At 44.8% G+C, this 14,733-nt stretch overlaps 1 protein-coding gene across 3 annotated transcripts in view; it reads right to left on the bottom strand.

The window, feature by feature from the left end:
• Positions 1-207: 207 nt before the first annotated feature.
• Positions 208-14,733, bottom strand: part of MYLK (myosin light chain kinase) — a 741,434-nt gene continuing 726,908 nt past the window's right edge. For 2 of the 3 annotated variants that reach the window (XM_029605226.1, XM_029605227.1), the window contains 2 exons: positions 9,237-9,368; positions 208-3,686 (listed from right to left, as the gene is read on the bottom strand). In XM_029605226.1, the coding sequence (XP_029461086.1) occupies positions 3,427-3,686; positions 9,237-9,368 (392 nt within the window). In that variant the 3' untranslated portion in view covers positions 208-3,426. The remainder of the gene's footprint in view (positions 3,687-9,236; positions 9,369-14,733) is intronic. The other variant, XM_029605228.1, reaches the window with a different exon arrangement.

Genomic DNA, 14,733 nt, shown 5'->3' on the forward strand with positions numbered 1-14,733 from the left:
TTAACGTGAACATTTCAGGATCAGGGAGCATTGTGGTAGACAGACCTTACCATAAACCAGTCCTCATACAAGCATCAGAACAATTTCACCACGCAGTGCATGCTTCCGAAGACCACAGACACAGGCATTTTCAAACAAACTTGAAAATTATGTTTGCTTTTTCTTATTCTGAATCAAACTTGAATCTGCAATGGATTATACAAACAGTGTTGCTTTGTGGTAGTATTTATTCAGAAAGAGTGAGTTACTAGAGCTTGTAATATTCTCATTTCTTGCATTCCTGACAGTTTAACAGACTGGGACACTGATAACATATTTTTGTTAAGGTACAAATTAAAAAAAAAAAAACAACAACTCCAACAATACTTTTGCTTAAGCACGATTGGTAGTGGTGAGAAAAACTCTGTACACTCTTGTCAGTTTCAAAACCTTCCTTTGTAAGGAGCTTGTGTCAATACTGTGGATAGTAAAAGAAAAGTTTGGGGTTTTTTTCTTTACCCATTAAAAATAAGACATGCTGACAATTTGAACCAAGCAACAAAAAAGCAAAGTGGCTAAATAAAGCCGTCGTGTGATCCACCGTGCTAGTCAGAATGATATGTTGCTTTGAGACAGCAAATCATACAAGATGCATAAGACTAGGTAATATCAAATATCCTAAAGTTGATAGTGAAATGACTGAATAAACAAACACTTATTATTAATTTGTTTGCCAAACCCAAGTCGGTACTAATTTTTCTTATAGGTACTGCCTTGGAATTTAAAATGGTCTTCACACACACAAAACGTGGAAAAGGACAAAAAAAAAAATTGATATGTGTGTATATCTGGAATGATATGCAGGAGCTGGAAATGTGCTTTCTTTAGATCTCCATGTGCATATCAGCTTATGACATCTGATATCACCCACGCGCAAAGGACAAATTCAAAAGTGCTAGTTTTGTGGAAGTAGAGCAAAGTCCATGTGCATTGATCACATTTGCATTAATCACTTTATCTCTGATGCGAAGAGATTGCGGTTCTTTTTCCAAGGGCGGCTTCACCCTTTTACATTTGGTTTTGCAGTATCCCTGGTGCCTTTGGTGCTGCACATTCCTGTGGTCAATCTGTACCATGTCTGGATTTTCCATAGCTCCTACCCTCCTTATGCTGGCAGACGCAGTAGGCTCGCTGGCACACTGGTTAGGGGCATGTCTGTGCAAACCTAGGCACACCTACAATTCCACTTTACCTTTTGGCGCACTATCTCCATTTGAGAAAAAAGGATTTTTTGGGGAAATATGTTTCACATCTCTCTTAATTTTGTGATTTGCCTCTTTGTAAGGTTTTGGCCTGAGTTTTGAAAGGCCTGTAGAGATTAGCCAGTAAATTACACAAATGGAAAAGAGAGGGGTGAGTGAAGGGGACAGTGGAGAGAGGGGCACAGTGAGAAGAGGGTGAGCCTTCGAGCAGAACGTACAGCAAAGCCACAGTTGTTTGCTGTGGGAACTGACACACGTTTTGAATTTGCTCAATTCCAGCGCAAAATGATAACCGTGAAGAGAAAATGCTCAGCTCGTTGGGAAACAGGGCCCTATGATCAGAGGTCTTACTGATGCAAATCGAAAATGAACTCCAGAATGTGGAGCACACATGATGTATGCAAGGATGTTTGAAAAAGATGTAAACCCATGGCCATCTCTAGCTAAACAGCAGTTGAAATCTTTTTTTTTTTTTAAATTTCTATAGAAACAGGAAATGGAGAACTTAACATTTTGACAATCTGGATTTACACACACAAACACACATTCGTATAGACAACTGTCCTTATGAGGTCAATGCACTGACCCGTAGCCATCGATCAGCCCACGTACAAACCACAGGGGGATTAGAGCAGGATGATCAGATATCTGCAAGTTTTCTGGATATTTATTTTCAGTTTTAAGTCCCATCTCCAAAGCAGTCAGCCAATAGCAACTATTAGGAGTACAAACCCCAGATGTTTCGAACACGAAATTTGGGCTAGCAGAAAAGTCCTAGATGAAATGTTTCTGATTATTACACACTAAAGTATATTAGCGCTTAAAGCAAGCATTTTAAAGAAACAGTGATGTCTATGAGGACTTAAACTGATGATACAAGTTTGTTTTCAGTCTGAAAATTAAATAACTAGTACCTGAAGTCCAGTGATCCTCCCTAAGGACTTTTATCAGAGTTTCTTGCAGCTCCGTAGAGTTATCTGTCCATATACAAACACCTCTATATACACACACACACGTACTCTCTTCAACTTGTCATTGAACATTCAGAACTGATAGGCCACACATCACTACATAAAGAATGAAATAAGCTTGTACCTCGGTAGGTTTGTATGTTTTCAGTTACTTTTTTGGGCAGAGAGGGGAGTGAAGCAGTGGGTACAGAGCTCCACTTCAGTCTTTCGCCGTGCATTGCCTCTTCCCAGGCTTCAGCTGATGCTCCCCGCGCAGGGGACTAGCAGAATGCATTGTTCTCTAGCTGCTAAGCACTATCTTTCATGTCATGGTGAGACTAAGGGCTCTGCGGATGATGAAAGCTTTGTGGAAAGGGGAATAAAGGCAGAGGATAAAAAGACCTTTCACCAAACTGGATTCACACTGAGTCACTGCCTACAGCAGGATGCAGGGCCCTTTTGCTTAGTGTAAGGACATAGGTAGGCCGATTGAGGGGGCATTTTCTAGTTAGATGCCTGGGGCTCTACACCCCTGAAAAAAAAAAGATGGGCACTTTACATACAGATAGCATATGTATGTTTGGGAAGAACAGAATTAAGGTATAAATGTACCTGGAATATGGGAGCAGAAGCAGGGAGAAAACAGAACAGCAGTTAATAAGAAAACATCCATAATAGTTCTGATAAAACCATGGAACGTTTGGATCGGTCTTCAGCAGTGATTTAGGAACTACGTACAGAGAAGAATGTGTAAGGAAATTCACATGAGAAATCTACAGAATTGCTTAGGTCATCTGTTAGACGCTTTCTGTACGGATGGAATCACAGGCTGCCCTAACCATAAGGCTGGCAAGGACCCCCTTTTGACCTGCAGTGGCCTGATGCATGTATCATGAATTCTGCCAACAATCTCACAAAAATGATCTGCTTTAAAACTAATTACATTGTGGATCAAGTGTTCTCTTTAAAAACACCCTGGGCTGGGGACCCCAAGAGATGGTTTGCTTAAATTAAATCTGGTGGTGAGAGCAACTTCCAAAGTGCCTGGTAATCCAGAGTAATGCCCTGAAAATCTAGGAATCAGATATCAGCTGGGCCCGCTGAAGGAAGTGCTTTCTGCCAAAGGCCTACACAAGGAGCCCATCACTGTAGGTGCACTTAAGTTGCTTCATGCGGCCATAAGGAAACAGTTCCCTTGGATGCCACGTTGGAGATTTTTCCTCTTTGCAGACATTTCACTCCTCTTCCTCTTCCTCTTCCTCCTCCTCCTCCTCTTCATCGCTTTTCCCCATTACCTCCACAATGAGCTCTGCAGTGCAAGTTGCGTCCCCTAGGCTGTTAACAGCCTTGCAAGTGTACTTGGCGTCATCGTCCCCACACACCTCCGAAATGGTGAGAGCACAGTTCCCATCTTCGTCATAGTCAATCTGGAAGTGACGGGACTCCTTGATTGGCTGATCGTCTTTGTACCAGATCACCTCGGGGTCGGGATAACCTGCAACACGGTGAAAGAAGAGTTACAGCTTGCTGCAGTAGGCTTGGAAAATTATCCTTAATTAGCATTTGTTTTTTTTTTTCTTTCTTTGATATTATGGAGGGAACAAAGGCAAAACTAGCGTACGAGTAAGAAATTATTTGCATTCCTACACTATAAAAGTAATTTTTCAGAGTTTAGCTATATGTGTTCTTCCAGGATGCCTTTAAATGTTTTGATCTGTTTAATGGTTTTTCCATATTGCAGTACAGAGTTGTTACAGTTGTATTGCTTCAGGAGAAAATGGGAAACTTTATAGGTTGGGATATGTTTTCAAGAAACCAACAAAAGAGATGGCAGGAACGGCTAACTCCTCCTGTTCCTTTGTACTTGCTAGCTCAGCTGGAACCAGGGCTGGGATTTGGGGCAGCGAGCTTTCTCCACCATGAGTAAATGTCCAGAGATTATTCTTCCCTTCTTTTGCTTCTCCTCCCAACTTGTATTTAGTGCGGTCATGGCAGCCATGATCCTAGGCCAGGGCCATGCACCAGGCCTCTTTCTAGAAGCCCACAAACCAGCTAAAACGAGTCATCTTTTCCTTCCCTCCCCCACAGCATCCCTAACTCCAACCCATCCCAGGACTGAAAGCCCACACCCAGGGATCAAACCAGGGACCTTCCATGTGACTGGGCCATCAGGCCAGCCTGGCTATGTTATATTTAATTTGTAATTATATAATGTTATCCGTTTAATGTAAACTGCTTTGGGCAGTCTGATGGGATTAAAAAAAAAGGGGTATACAGGAAGACGGTAACTTTAAAACGAGCATGCGCACGTCTATATATGTGCAATGTGGGTGCGAGCACACACGTGCTGTAATTTTAAATTGTCTGTGCAAGTGTGTGCATATAATATAAAATACTCCTTGCGTACGTATTTGTGCTCCTAATTTTAAGCGTTTACATGAGGAAATGTTATTCGCGTATCTTTCCTTATGACTTGTCGGCTTTTACACGGGCAAGTGAGCACATTTTTATTTATTTAGATTTAACATGTGTGCACAAAGGAAATAGCCAGTTTGACCCCCTTAATCCACCAGTTTGCCCAGTCTATCTCTAGGTCATCCAGACCTCTCTGGTTCTTCAGCCTGCACTCCCCCCAGTGTACCCAGACCCCTCACCCGGTCAGTTTCTGGCTGTAATGAGTTTTATTCTGTCTTACACCTGATAAAGAGCAGAAGTAAATATGCGCAGGTAACAGCCCGACGTGCGCTGCGTTCAGCGGTTTTAAAATCGAGATTTGTGAGCGTAAATGTTGGCCCCGCCCTGGAACGCCCCTGACCTGCCCCAAATCCACCCTTTTTTTTAGGAGCGTTCTGCTGCTCACGCAGGCGCATATGCGCACTGAATTTGCCACTTTTAAAATAAGAGTTGTACTCACATATATGGACCTTTTAATGCAAGCTACTCTTTTAGAAGTCACCTCTGAATGTAAGATTAGATTAGAGGAGAGGCTCCATTTCATTTTTCTTTTGCTTGTTTTGGGAGGTTTTTTCATGTTTATTTTGGTTCAGCAAACAAATCAAACAGAAATAAACATTAAACAAAAGGAAACTTGGAATAAAATGCCTCTCCAAAAAAAAAAAGCAAACAAACAAAAAAACCCCAAAACAAAATGTTTGGTGTTGCAGATCACATAATGCAGGGCCTAAACCATGATTCTGATTCCTGTCGGATAACGTATTTCACAAAGCTATACAATAATGGCACATTTAGTTGGCCCCTATGTATAGCAAGCCTTGGTTGTTAGAAATTAAAGTCACAGCCTAAATGAAACTTGTACAATGTTTATTCCAGCTGCCAAACAAATTCCACCTGCATGTCACTCCTCAAAGTGTACAGAGTGCTAAGTTAGAAATGTGCAGACACAGTCATCTGGCCTCAGTAACTTGACATAAAAACTCTTCTTTGAGCCTCCATGAAATAAATTTCCAGGAAGATTAAATAAACTTCACATTTACACTCTGTAAGCTTAAACTCGCTTGGACATAAGTTGAACCCTTTAGAATCTGTCAGGTTTTAGTCACTTTGGGTTCTGTTGAGCTTGGGTTTTGCTAATGATGAATTATAGGGTGGGTGTTCAGTTCAACCAACGAAAGAGCTTCCAGCTGCCTGAGCTCCCTACTGCAGCCTCTGACTGAAAGTGTCCCTGGGACAACGGAAAATCAGATACAGACACTGGGGCTCAGGATGGTTTAACATGGGTAGAAGGCACGTGGGGTGAACGACAGGAAAGGCACGTCGAAGGTTTGCTTGTTTATAGCACATGTTTCCATTAAGTTCAATAAGGGCCCCCAAGCTACAATTTCAGAGAGGGTCCCCTGGAGTCAAGGGCAAGGGGGTAGACCTTGAAAGCTCCAGGGGGCGTTGAGCCCCACTCTGAAGCAGTGATTAACTGTTCTGGGATGGCAGCTGGCAATTAGGTCTTCTCCTTCCTTGCTCCCACCGCTAGTCCAGACTTTACAGGTTTGTGTGGGTCGGTTGGTCATGTCTCTCTGTGGCCACCAGGTGGTGCACAAAACAGTGGAAACTGCAATGCGCAAAGACAATATGCTCTGTCAGGAAAGCAGTCACAAACCCACGGAGGCACACATACATGCATACAGGCGCATGCACATACGGGCACAGATATGCACACAGGCTGACACACAAACACACACAGACACACACACACAAAAGCACACCCCCCTCCCACACACACAGGTACACACCCCCACAGGTAGAGGCACCCACAGAAGAGCAGAGGCACACATGCACAGGTGCGCACACACACACACAGGCAACCCGAGGAATACCGGTTAATGTTCACGAATATGTTCTGTCTGCGAAGCCCTGTCTCTCACACTCCCATGCATAGGGACAGGCAGGCACAGGCACACACATAGGTGTACACACAAGTGCACAGAGGTGCGCATGCAAGCTTGCACACGAACGTAGAAGCATGCACAAGCTGACACTAGTGCACAAGCACGTGCATGCAAGTTCACACTAGTATGCAGAAGCACATATAAGCACAAAGTGCACACAAGGTTGTGCAAGTGCATAGGCTCACATACACACTTGCACATGCATACACACACACACACACACAGAGGCAGGCACAGACATAGCCATGCACACACAGGTACAGGCTCAGGCCCCCTCACATACAGGCTTCCCCAAACACACACACACACAGGCAAAGCCCCCCATGTCCCACAGGCTGTTATAAACCAGACTACCCAAGCAACACTGGGCACTTTTCACTAGTATACAATACAATAAAAATAATACATACAAATAGGGGAATCGAGACTGGGGGTAGGGGGTTGCCAACTTCTTCTGCTGTGATAAGGGAATGAGCTGCTGAGGGGTTGAGACAAACTGAGGCTGGGGTGGGGAGGCGCAAAATTCAGGCTATGTTGGGCTAAGAAGGGATGACCGAGGCTGAGGAGAGTTGCTGGGAGGAACCGGAAAGGGCTGATTGAGGTTCGGTGGGGGGACGCATTGAGGGAAGGTTCAATTAAGCGAGTAAGGAAAGGAAGAACTCAGCACTGAGTGGGAGGGGGACAAGGGGGAAGAGAAAGGAAGGAGGACTGAGCGCACACACGCAATGTAAAGAATACCTTGGATAATTCTGGGCACTGCATGCAGTTCACCTTTCCAAGGGACCTGGTGTACACTACACTGCAGCGCTCTCAAATCCCGTTATTTATGATGAGTAGTATTCTAGTAAGCTGGGGGTGCCAGAGTCCAGGGGTTTTGCACTGGTTCTCACTGATAACTTTCCCTTTGAAAATTGCCCAAGGCACACGAACCGCAGGAATTTGCACCTACATTTCTGAGGACATTTTTCCTGGACAAAAAATAAAAAAAAGAACGCATGTATTTCTGAGAATGCGGCACTGCGCTTGTTGCTGCCTCCCCTGCCCCAGGGAGAATGTGCGAGGAAAAGCGTGCGCTCTGCGGCACCACGCGGGTAGCTTTCCCAAAGTCTTTTTGACATGCGGAAGTAGCCATTTGCCCTTCCTTAAAACGGAAGCGATAATGGTTATTTTCTCGTCTGATGGGAGGGGTTTCCAGAATTACTGATTGCATAGCTCGGCTGCGTTGCCTTTCCGGAAACTGCTTTTCACACATGATCAGTGAGAGGAGCAGTCTTTCTCTGTTACCTTACTTTGGGTTTGTGTATTTAGACATACAGTACAATTTTGCAGCTTTTCTGCTCTTATATATAATGGGGGTGGATATTCAGCAGGCAGCTGGCTAAGTAACTTAGCTGGATAACATTTATCTGACTGGTTACAAGGGAATTTAGCGACATGACCATGCCGCTGAATATCCATGCACAAAACGTTTCTTAGCTGGATAAGTGTAGGGTGAAAAAGAAAAAGAAAAAAAATGTCAAATGTCAGTCGCAGTGTGTGTCAACTTCCACCAGGAAAACATGAGCAACATCTGCTAAGAGGGCACCAAAAGAGTGATTATAATGTGGCAGGGTATATCCAACAGTGAGGCATGCTATGTCCTATGACTATTCCAACAATTTGTGGCTAGTATCATTTGCAATAAAACAATAACCATGACTGCAGATCAACCACAAACTGAAAGAGGAATTCTGCAAATATTTGGAAGTTTCAGTTAAATAAGAATGACTGCATAAATTAGTGTTATCCGACATGCTGAATAGAAGGCCTACCCTTAGCCGGTTAACTTATCCAGCTAAGTATCAATATCGCTACTTATCCGGCTAAGCAGTGCCGCCCCGATCTGCCAATTGCCAGCCGACTTTTTTCTACGGTTAAAAGGTAGCCGGATAAGTGACTCACCCAGCTTATCTAGCGGCCGCTGACTTTACCCAGATATTCAGCGGCCACCAGATAGCTGGATAAGCAGTACTTATCCGGCTATCTGCCACTTCAATAACAGGCTCGAAATTTTGATCCACAATTTGTTATGGCTATAGTCTCACATTTGTTCCTTCACAGGCACTTTGTTAAAAATATGAATTGCTCGCAGTCCCCGGGGAGGAAGGGAATGACTATCAGTGACATCTAGTGCTCAGATTGCAGGGTCCTGAAAGGGCTGCTTGGCGTCCAGTTGATTGGACAAAATACACAGAAAACGCCCCTGACCCATAAGTTGCAAACAGAGGTTTATGGGGGTCAGATCCCAACCCTGGTTTCGAATGAGCTGCAAACCCAAAGAAGCAGGAGGAATCTGTAGGTTCAAAAAGAAAAAGAAAAAATGTGTGTGTCAAAATCACAGCTGCAACGCCAGCCTAATGTTTCCCAAGCTGGCGTCGGGAGCTCCCTCGGTGTCCTGCTGCCATCTCCACCGAAGCCCTAGGAGGTGCAACTGATTGTTGCCTCAGTCCCTGGCAATTTCCCATGCAGAATGTCACAGTGAGGGAAGTAAGCGCCCGTTCTGGACACCGCCCGCCTTGGGTGTCTTTGGAAATTACAGACTCCTGTACACGAAAGAAGGAAATGGAAAGGTGGACAGAAAACAAGCCAGAACCTCAGTACAATACCTTCAATATTACAGTCAAATCTAGCCGCGCTTCCTTCCACAACTTCCAAATTGAGGAGCGTCTTGGTAAAGTAGGGTTTGACATTGGCCCTTTCTTCGTCAACCTCCTCCAGGAAAACATGAGCAACATCTTCTAAGAGGACAGCAAAAGAGGGATTATAATGTGGCAGTGAGGCACGCTATGTCCTATGACTATTTGCAGTAAAACAATAACCAGGACTGCAGACCAACCACAAACTGACAGAGGAATGTGAAAGGAACCAGCACACGCTCCGCACCTGTGTACCGACTTCTCGATAAACAAATGTAAATATAAATCAAAGACGGGTAGTCACAAGAAGATGAAATGATAACCCAGAATTCTAATACGAGTGTTCATAGCAGTGTTACTGCACAGCCTACTATCACGGTAAATTCTGTAGAATGGGATATTCTTTTCTTTTTTAGTTTATTCATCTACATTAATGAGAAAACACAGAAATAATAAAATAGCATTTTGTTAAACAGGCCCCTTAAAGAGCCAGGTGCCTACTTTGTCCCTTCTGAAAGCATCTAAATTTAGGATCGTAAGCTAAGGTTCCTAAAAAGTGGGAAGCTGCAGGGAGGTGGAATTAGGGAAATAAAGTTAGAAAGTTGGGCTCCTAGCATGGATTTTTAGTACTAAGCACCTAACTTAGGCCTAGATTTACTAAGCTGCGATAAGGCTCTAACGTGTGATGAACGCTGTTCATTGTGGGAGACAGTCATAGTGTGGTGATATTTAGACCCCCAAAATGCACGAATTTGGAAAATCCTTACAAAGCAGTTAATGCATACCTAATTCAATGCAAATATATTAAGGAGGCTGACTTTGAAAAAAATCAGCCTCATTATTTTATTGCATTTGAAGGAGGGGTAGTTATTTTCCTGCAGGAGCGAAGTAAAAAAATTTGCCCTGGGGGTCTTCTGAGACCACCAGCCACTCCTCTGCCACCTGTCGAGGCAACTCAGACCTAAAGTTTAATAAAATCGTCCTTAGAGTTATGCGATGATGCCCCACCCCTTTCCCAAACTCCTCCCCTTTTGTATAACAAAACCCCTCATTATAGAAACATAGAAACATAGAAATGACGGCAGAAGGAGACCAAATGGCCCATCTAGTCTGCCCCGCAAATTTTCTCTCTCATACTTATCTGTTTCTCTTAGCTCTTGGTTCTATTTCCCTTCCACCCCCACCTTTAATGTAGAGAGCAGTGATGGAGCTGCATCCAAGTGAAATATCTAGCTTGATTAGTTAGGGGTAGAAGCCGCCGCAATAAGCAATCTGCACCCATGTTTATTTGTTTTACCCAGACTGTTATACAGCCCTTATTGGTTGATTTTCTTCTCCCATGCCGTTGAAGCAGAGAGCCATGCTGGATATGCATCGAAAGTGAAGTATCAGGCACATTTGGTTTGGGGTAGTAACCGCCGTAACAAGCCAGCTACTCCCTGCTTTGCGAGTGCGAACCCTCTTTTCTGGATGTGTGAAGTATCAGTTTTTCTTCTCCCCTGCCGTTGAATCAGAGAACTATGCTGTATATGCATTGAAAGTGAAGTATCAGGCTTATTTGATTTGGGGTAGTAACCGCCGTAACAAGCCAGCTACTCCCCTCTTTGTGAGTGTGAATCCTTTTTTCCACATTTCCTCTTGCTGTTGAAGCTTAGAGCTTCCACATCAAACTAGCCCCTGGCCCCCCCACTAGCTCTGGGCCAGTCGACACCATTTTGGAAAATGGCGTTGACCAGATTTTACCTCTATCACGTGATGGGGCAAAGTCTGGTTGACACCATTTTCCAAAATGGGGTTGACTGGTCCGGAATGAAGGGGCACTCCGGGCCGCCATTCAACCACCAATGATTCCTCTATGAGGTAATGGGGGGGGGGGCTGTGAGCCCCCTATAGATCACCAGGTCCTTTTTGGATTTAAGAAGAGGGGTGGGCTTACTAGACACCAGGGATTGTGTTTCATTTTGGGAAGGGGGAGCTAAGTGTTGGTTGCCTAGGGGGAGGTTTGAAGAGGGGTTTGATCTGGATGAAGGGGTTCTGTATACAAAACGGGAGGTGTTTGGGGAAGGGGGCAGGGTGTCATCGCACGAGTCTAAGGATGATTTTTACATTTTTTTTTAACATTGGGTCAATGTCGCTCCAATAGGCGGCAGAGATCTTGGAAGACTCCGGGGGGGGGGGGGGGGGGGGGGGGGGGGGGGAGGTGATTTTTGGGACTTTTGGCCCTCTACGCCAATGGCATCCCTGTGTGAACTGAGCCGCCATTGTATGTTTTTTGGGCCCTACCAGTGATATTTTATCTCGCAGAGTTTTTCTGCGAGATAAAATATTGCTGGGAAGCTGCCGTGATATTCTCTCGGGGATATGACATTCCTTGTGCGATAAAATATCGCGGATTAGTAAATCACTCCCTTAGACACCTATATCTAGGTGAATGAATTGCAGATCTAAATTGAGGACCCCCAAATTTGGGGACCTTTTAGCTGAAAACAGAGGAGTCTGAGCTGTAATGGTAATTCTGTTCATTCCTGGCTTCCCGAAGGCCAAGCTCACACCCGACACACACTGCAAAAAGTCTAATTCCATAGGAGCAACCAAGTGTATGTTTTGCAGAGTTTTCTGGTTGGCACCACAGCAGTGCTTGTACATATAATATGCAGGTTGTAAATGATATTTTTGCCTCAGAAGACTGTATGCTTGAATGTTTTTTTTAATGTAAAATTTGTAATAAATGCATAATTTTATTGTGTGTGTCTGTAAAGGGTTGGGAGTTAGTGTGTGTGTGTGTGGGGGGGGGGGGGGGGGTGTTCAGGGTGGCGTGTGTGCAAGGCTGTAAGGTTTGCCTAGGGCACCTAATACACTTCCTTATCCATGGGCTCTGGAGGGGGGGGGGGGGGGGGCTTGTCAGTTTTTAAAAAATATAGATTGCAAGATGGAACTGGGCTTTATTTGATGGGCCTGGGACAGGCACTGCAAACTGCACTGCACGTACATGAGCTAATTAGCATATTTTGCATTTCAAGCAGACCATTTGAATTTTAATACAAAACTCTACAATATTTGTACAAAACAAACCCTGCGTTACCATAATAAGTTCCATTCATGCTAATGCAAGCATGCTGACACTGAATTAACAAATATTAAGGGGTTAAAAAATGTTAGTAATTAGATCCTTGCATTACTTACATCTGCACTTTTGCAACTTTTGCTATCCTGGTTGTCTAATCCATACACCACATTTTCTGCTAATCCAAGATGAGTAATTACAATCCCCATCGTACCTCTAGCCATTTCTATATGTGCCTCACCTTTGTGTTTGTCACTATGTTACTGTGAACCGTGACAAAAATGTAATGAGAATTTATTATAAATGCGATTGTAATCCACCTTGAGACTAGTTTGGAAAAGCAGAATATAAATAATACAGAAATAATAAATAAAATAATAATTAAACAAAGAGCTCAGAAACTCTGTCATGCTCTTCCTTAAAAGCATTTCTGACATAACTAAAACCAGGTATATTTTAGTTTTTGGGCAGAGGGAACATCAGGCGACCACAAGTGGTCTGCTGGTTACAATAGTGGACTGGGAGCCAGGAGATGTGGATTCAGATCCCACTGCTGCCACTGATACTTGCTGTGACCTTGAGCAAGTTGTTTTGGGCCTCATTTATCAAGATCCTTTCCCACGGATGCAGAACGAGAGAAAAACTTTACAGGTAAATTTTAAAAGGAGCGCGCATGTGCCCATAAACGCACATATTGGGCACACGAGCAAAAATACATTTTACATTGTGCGTGCAAGTACATGTTGTATCATTTAAAATATCTCATCTGCGTGTATGTGTGGAGCCTTTTCGCACATAGGTGAACATGGGGGGGGGGGGGGGGAGACAGAGAGACAATCTGACACTCTATATATATCTCCCATTGTAAGAGGGGCACTTTCACCTGTTAGTGAATTAGGCCCTCTGTCCTCCCACTGCCTCAGGTACCCCCTTGAGATTCTAAGCTCTCTGAGAGATGAACTCATTTCACCTGGTTGCAAATTGTTGGATCAGCCTGATTTAGGGTGTTATATAAGTGCCAAAATACTACTACTAAACATGATAAATGTAAGGGGTGCCCAAATGCGCCCCTTACTAGAGGAGCTGCCCTTAACTTTTACAGAGCTGGTGTGCCAGTAGCATAGGATCAGGGGTCTCTCTTAGTGAGGTCAGCGTAGGTGGGGGAGCGTCAGGAGGTGCGACGTATCCTGGTGGGAGACGCCCTCGGTTTAATCAAACTGCTGCACCCATGTGATGCAGTGGGATTTTGGGGGTTGGAGTCTAAAGAAGCCAGTCTGAGGGCTGCTACCTCCCCCCACAGGATGGCGCTAGTATGGGGGGGGGGGGGGCGCGTGTCTTTCCTTTCACGGGGAAATACCTGGAGTGGGACCTTCTCACAACCGAGGAGAGTCTGCAGAAAGAAGAATTCCTGTTCGGTGAAAGGGTCTGAGAGCCCGGGATAGGTAAAGGCTCTTGGAGATTCAACAAGGAGACCCCCGAGAGGACTGATGTAAAGAAGGGACTTGCAGTTTATTACCTGACTTGGGGGAGGTTCTGCAGAAGCGCTCACTGAGAAGGGAGTTTTGGAAAAAGGAAGCTGCCCCTCTGATGGAGGAGTCTGAAGGAGTTCATGGCTGCCCAAGAGTCAGCCAGAGGCTTCCCAGAGTCTGAGAAGCTGCTGGAAGGATAAAAGAGAAGGCTGCCTTCAAAGCAGGCACTGGAAGGACCTAGTGGAAGAGGAGGGTTCCTGTCCTGTAGAGCTGACTGGTTTTGAGAGGGCACTTGTTATTGCTGCTGAAAGTAACTGAGATATTTTTGCGCTGGTTTTGGACTTTCTGTTGCTGTTTGGTGCACTGGATCACTTCTTTTGGACCTTCATTTACCTGTCATCAGTGCCAGTAAAGTGCTCTTATTCTGAACAGCAGTTTTGATGTCAGCGCGGTGTTTTTCTTCCTGGATCGGGCTGATGAGAAGAGTCCGGCTGAGAAAAAAACCGCGAAGGGCCTTGAAAAGTTAAATCATTTCCCTCCCTGTGCGGGAACCCCTGGAGCCTCCCTGTCAGCCCCTCTGCCCAGGACTAGGTTGGGACAGGAACTAGCCGCTGCACATTAATAAAAAGAGCCCTAGGATAATTTAGGGTATCTCTTTTACATGGCCGATGTGGGCGGTGAGCTCTTCCCTCACCCTCCCCTGCATCCTTCCTTTGTTTCGGCTTCAGGCTGGCGGAAAGCACCATTGCCCGAGGGACGGGGAGACAGAGGGGGTAGGCAGAGCCATGCCTCAAGCTCACCTGGCCAAACCTGAGAGTCAGGGCCAGTGACATCAGTCCCCTGGGTGGGGGCTGAAACGAGGCTGCAGGAGTCTACGACAGCCTTTGTTTTTTTTCCCACTGCTCCAGTAGCTTTTTCTTCACGTCAGCTGTTC

This window comes from Rhinatrema bivittatum, chromosome 6 (genome assembly GCF_901001135.1).
Source record: "Rhinatrema bivittatum chromosome 6, aRhiBiv1.1, whole genome shotgun sequence".
Lineage (NCBI taxonomy): Eukaryota > Metazoa > Chordata > Amphibia > Gymnophiona > Rhinatrematidae > Rhinatrema > Rhinatrema bivittatum.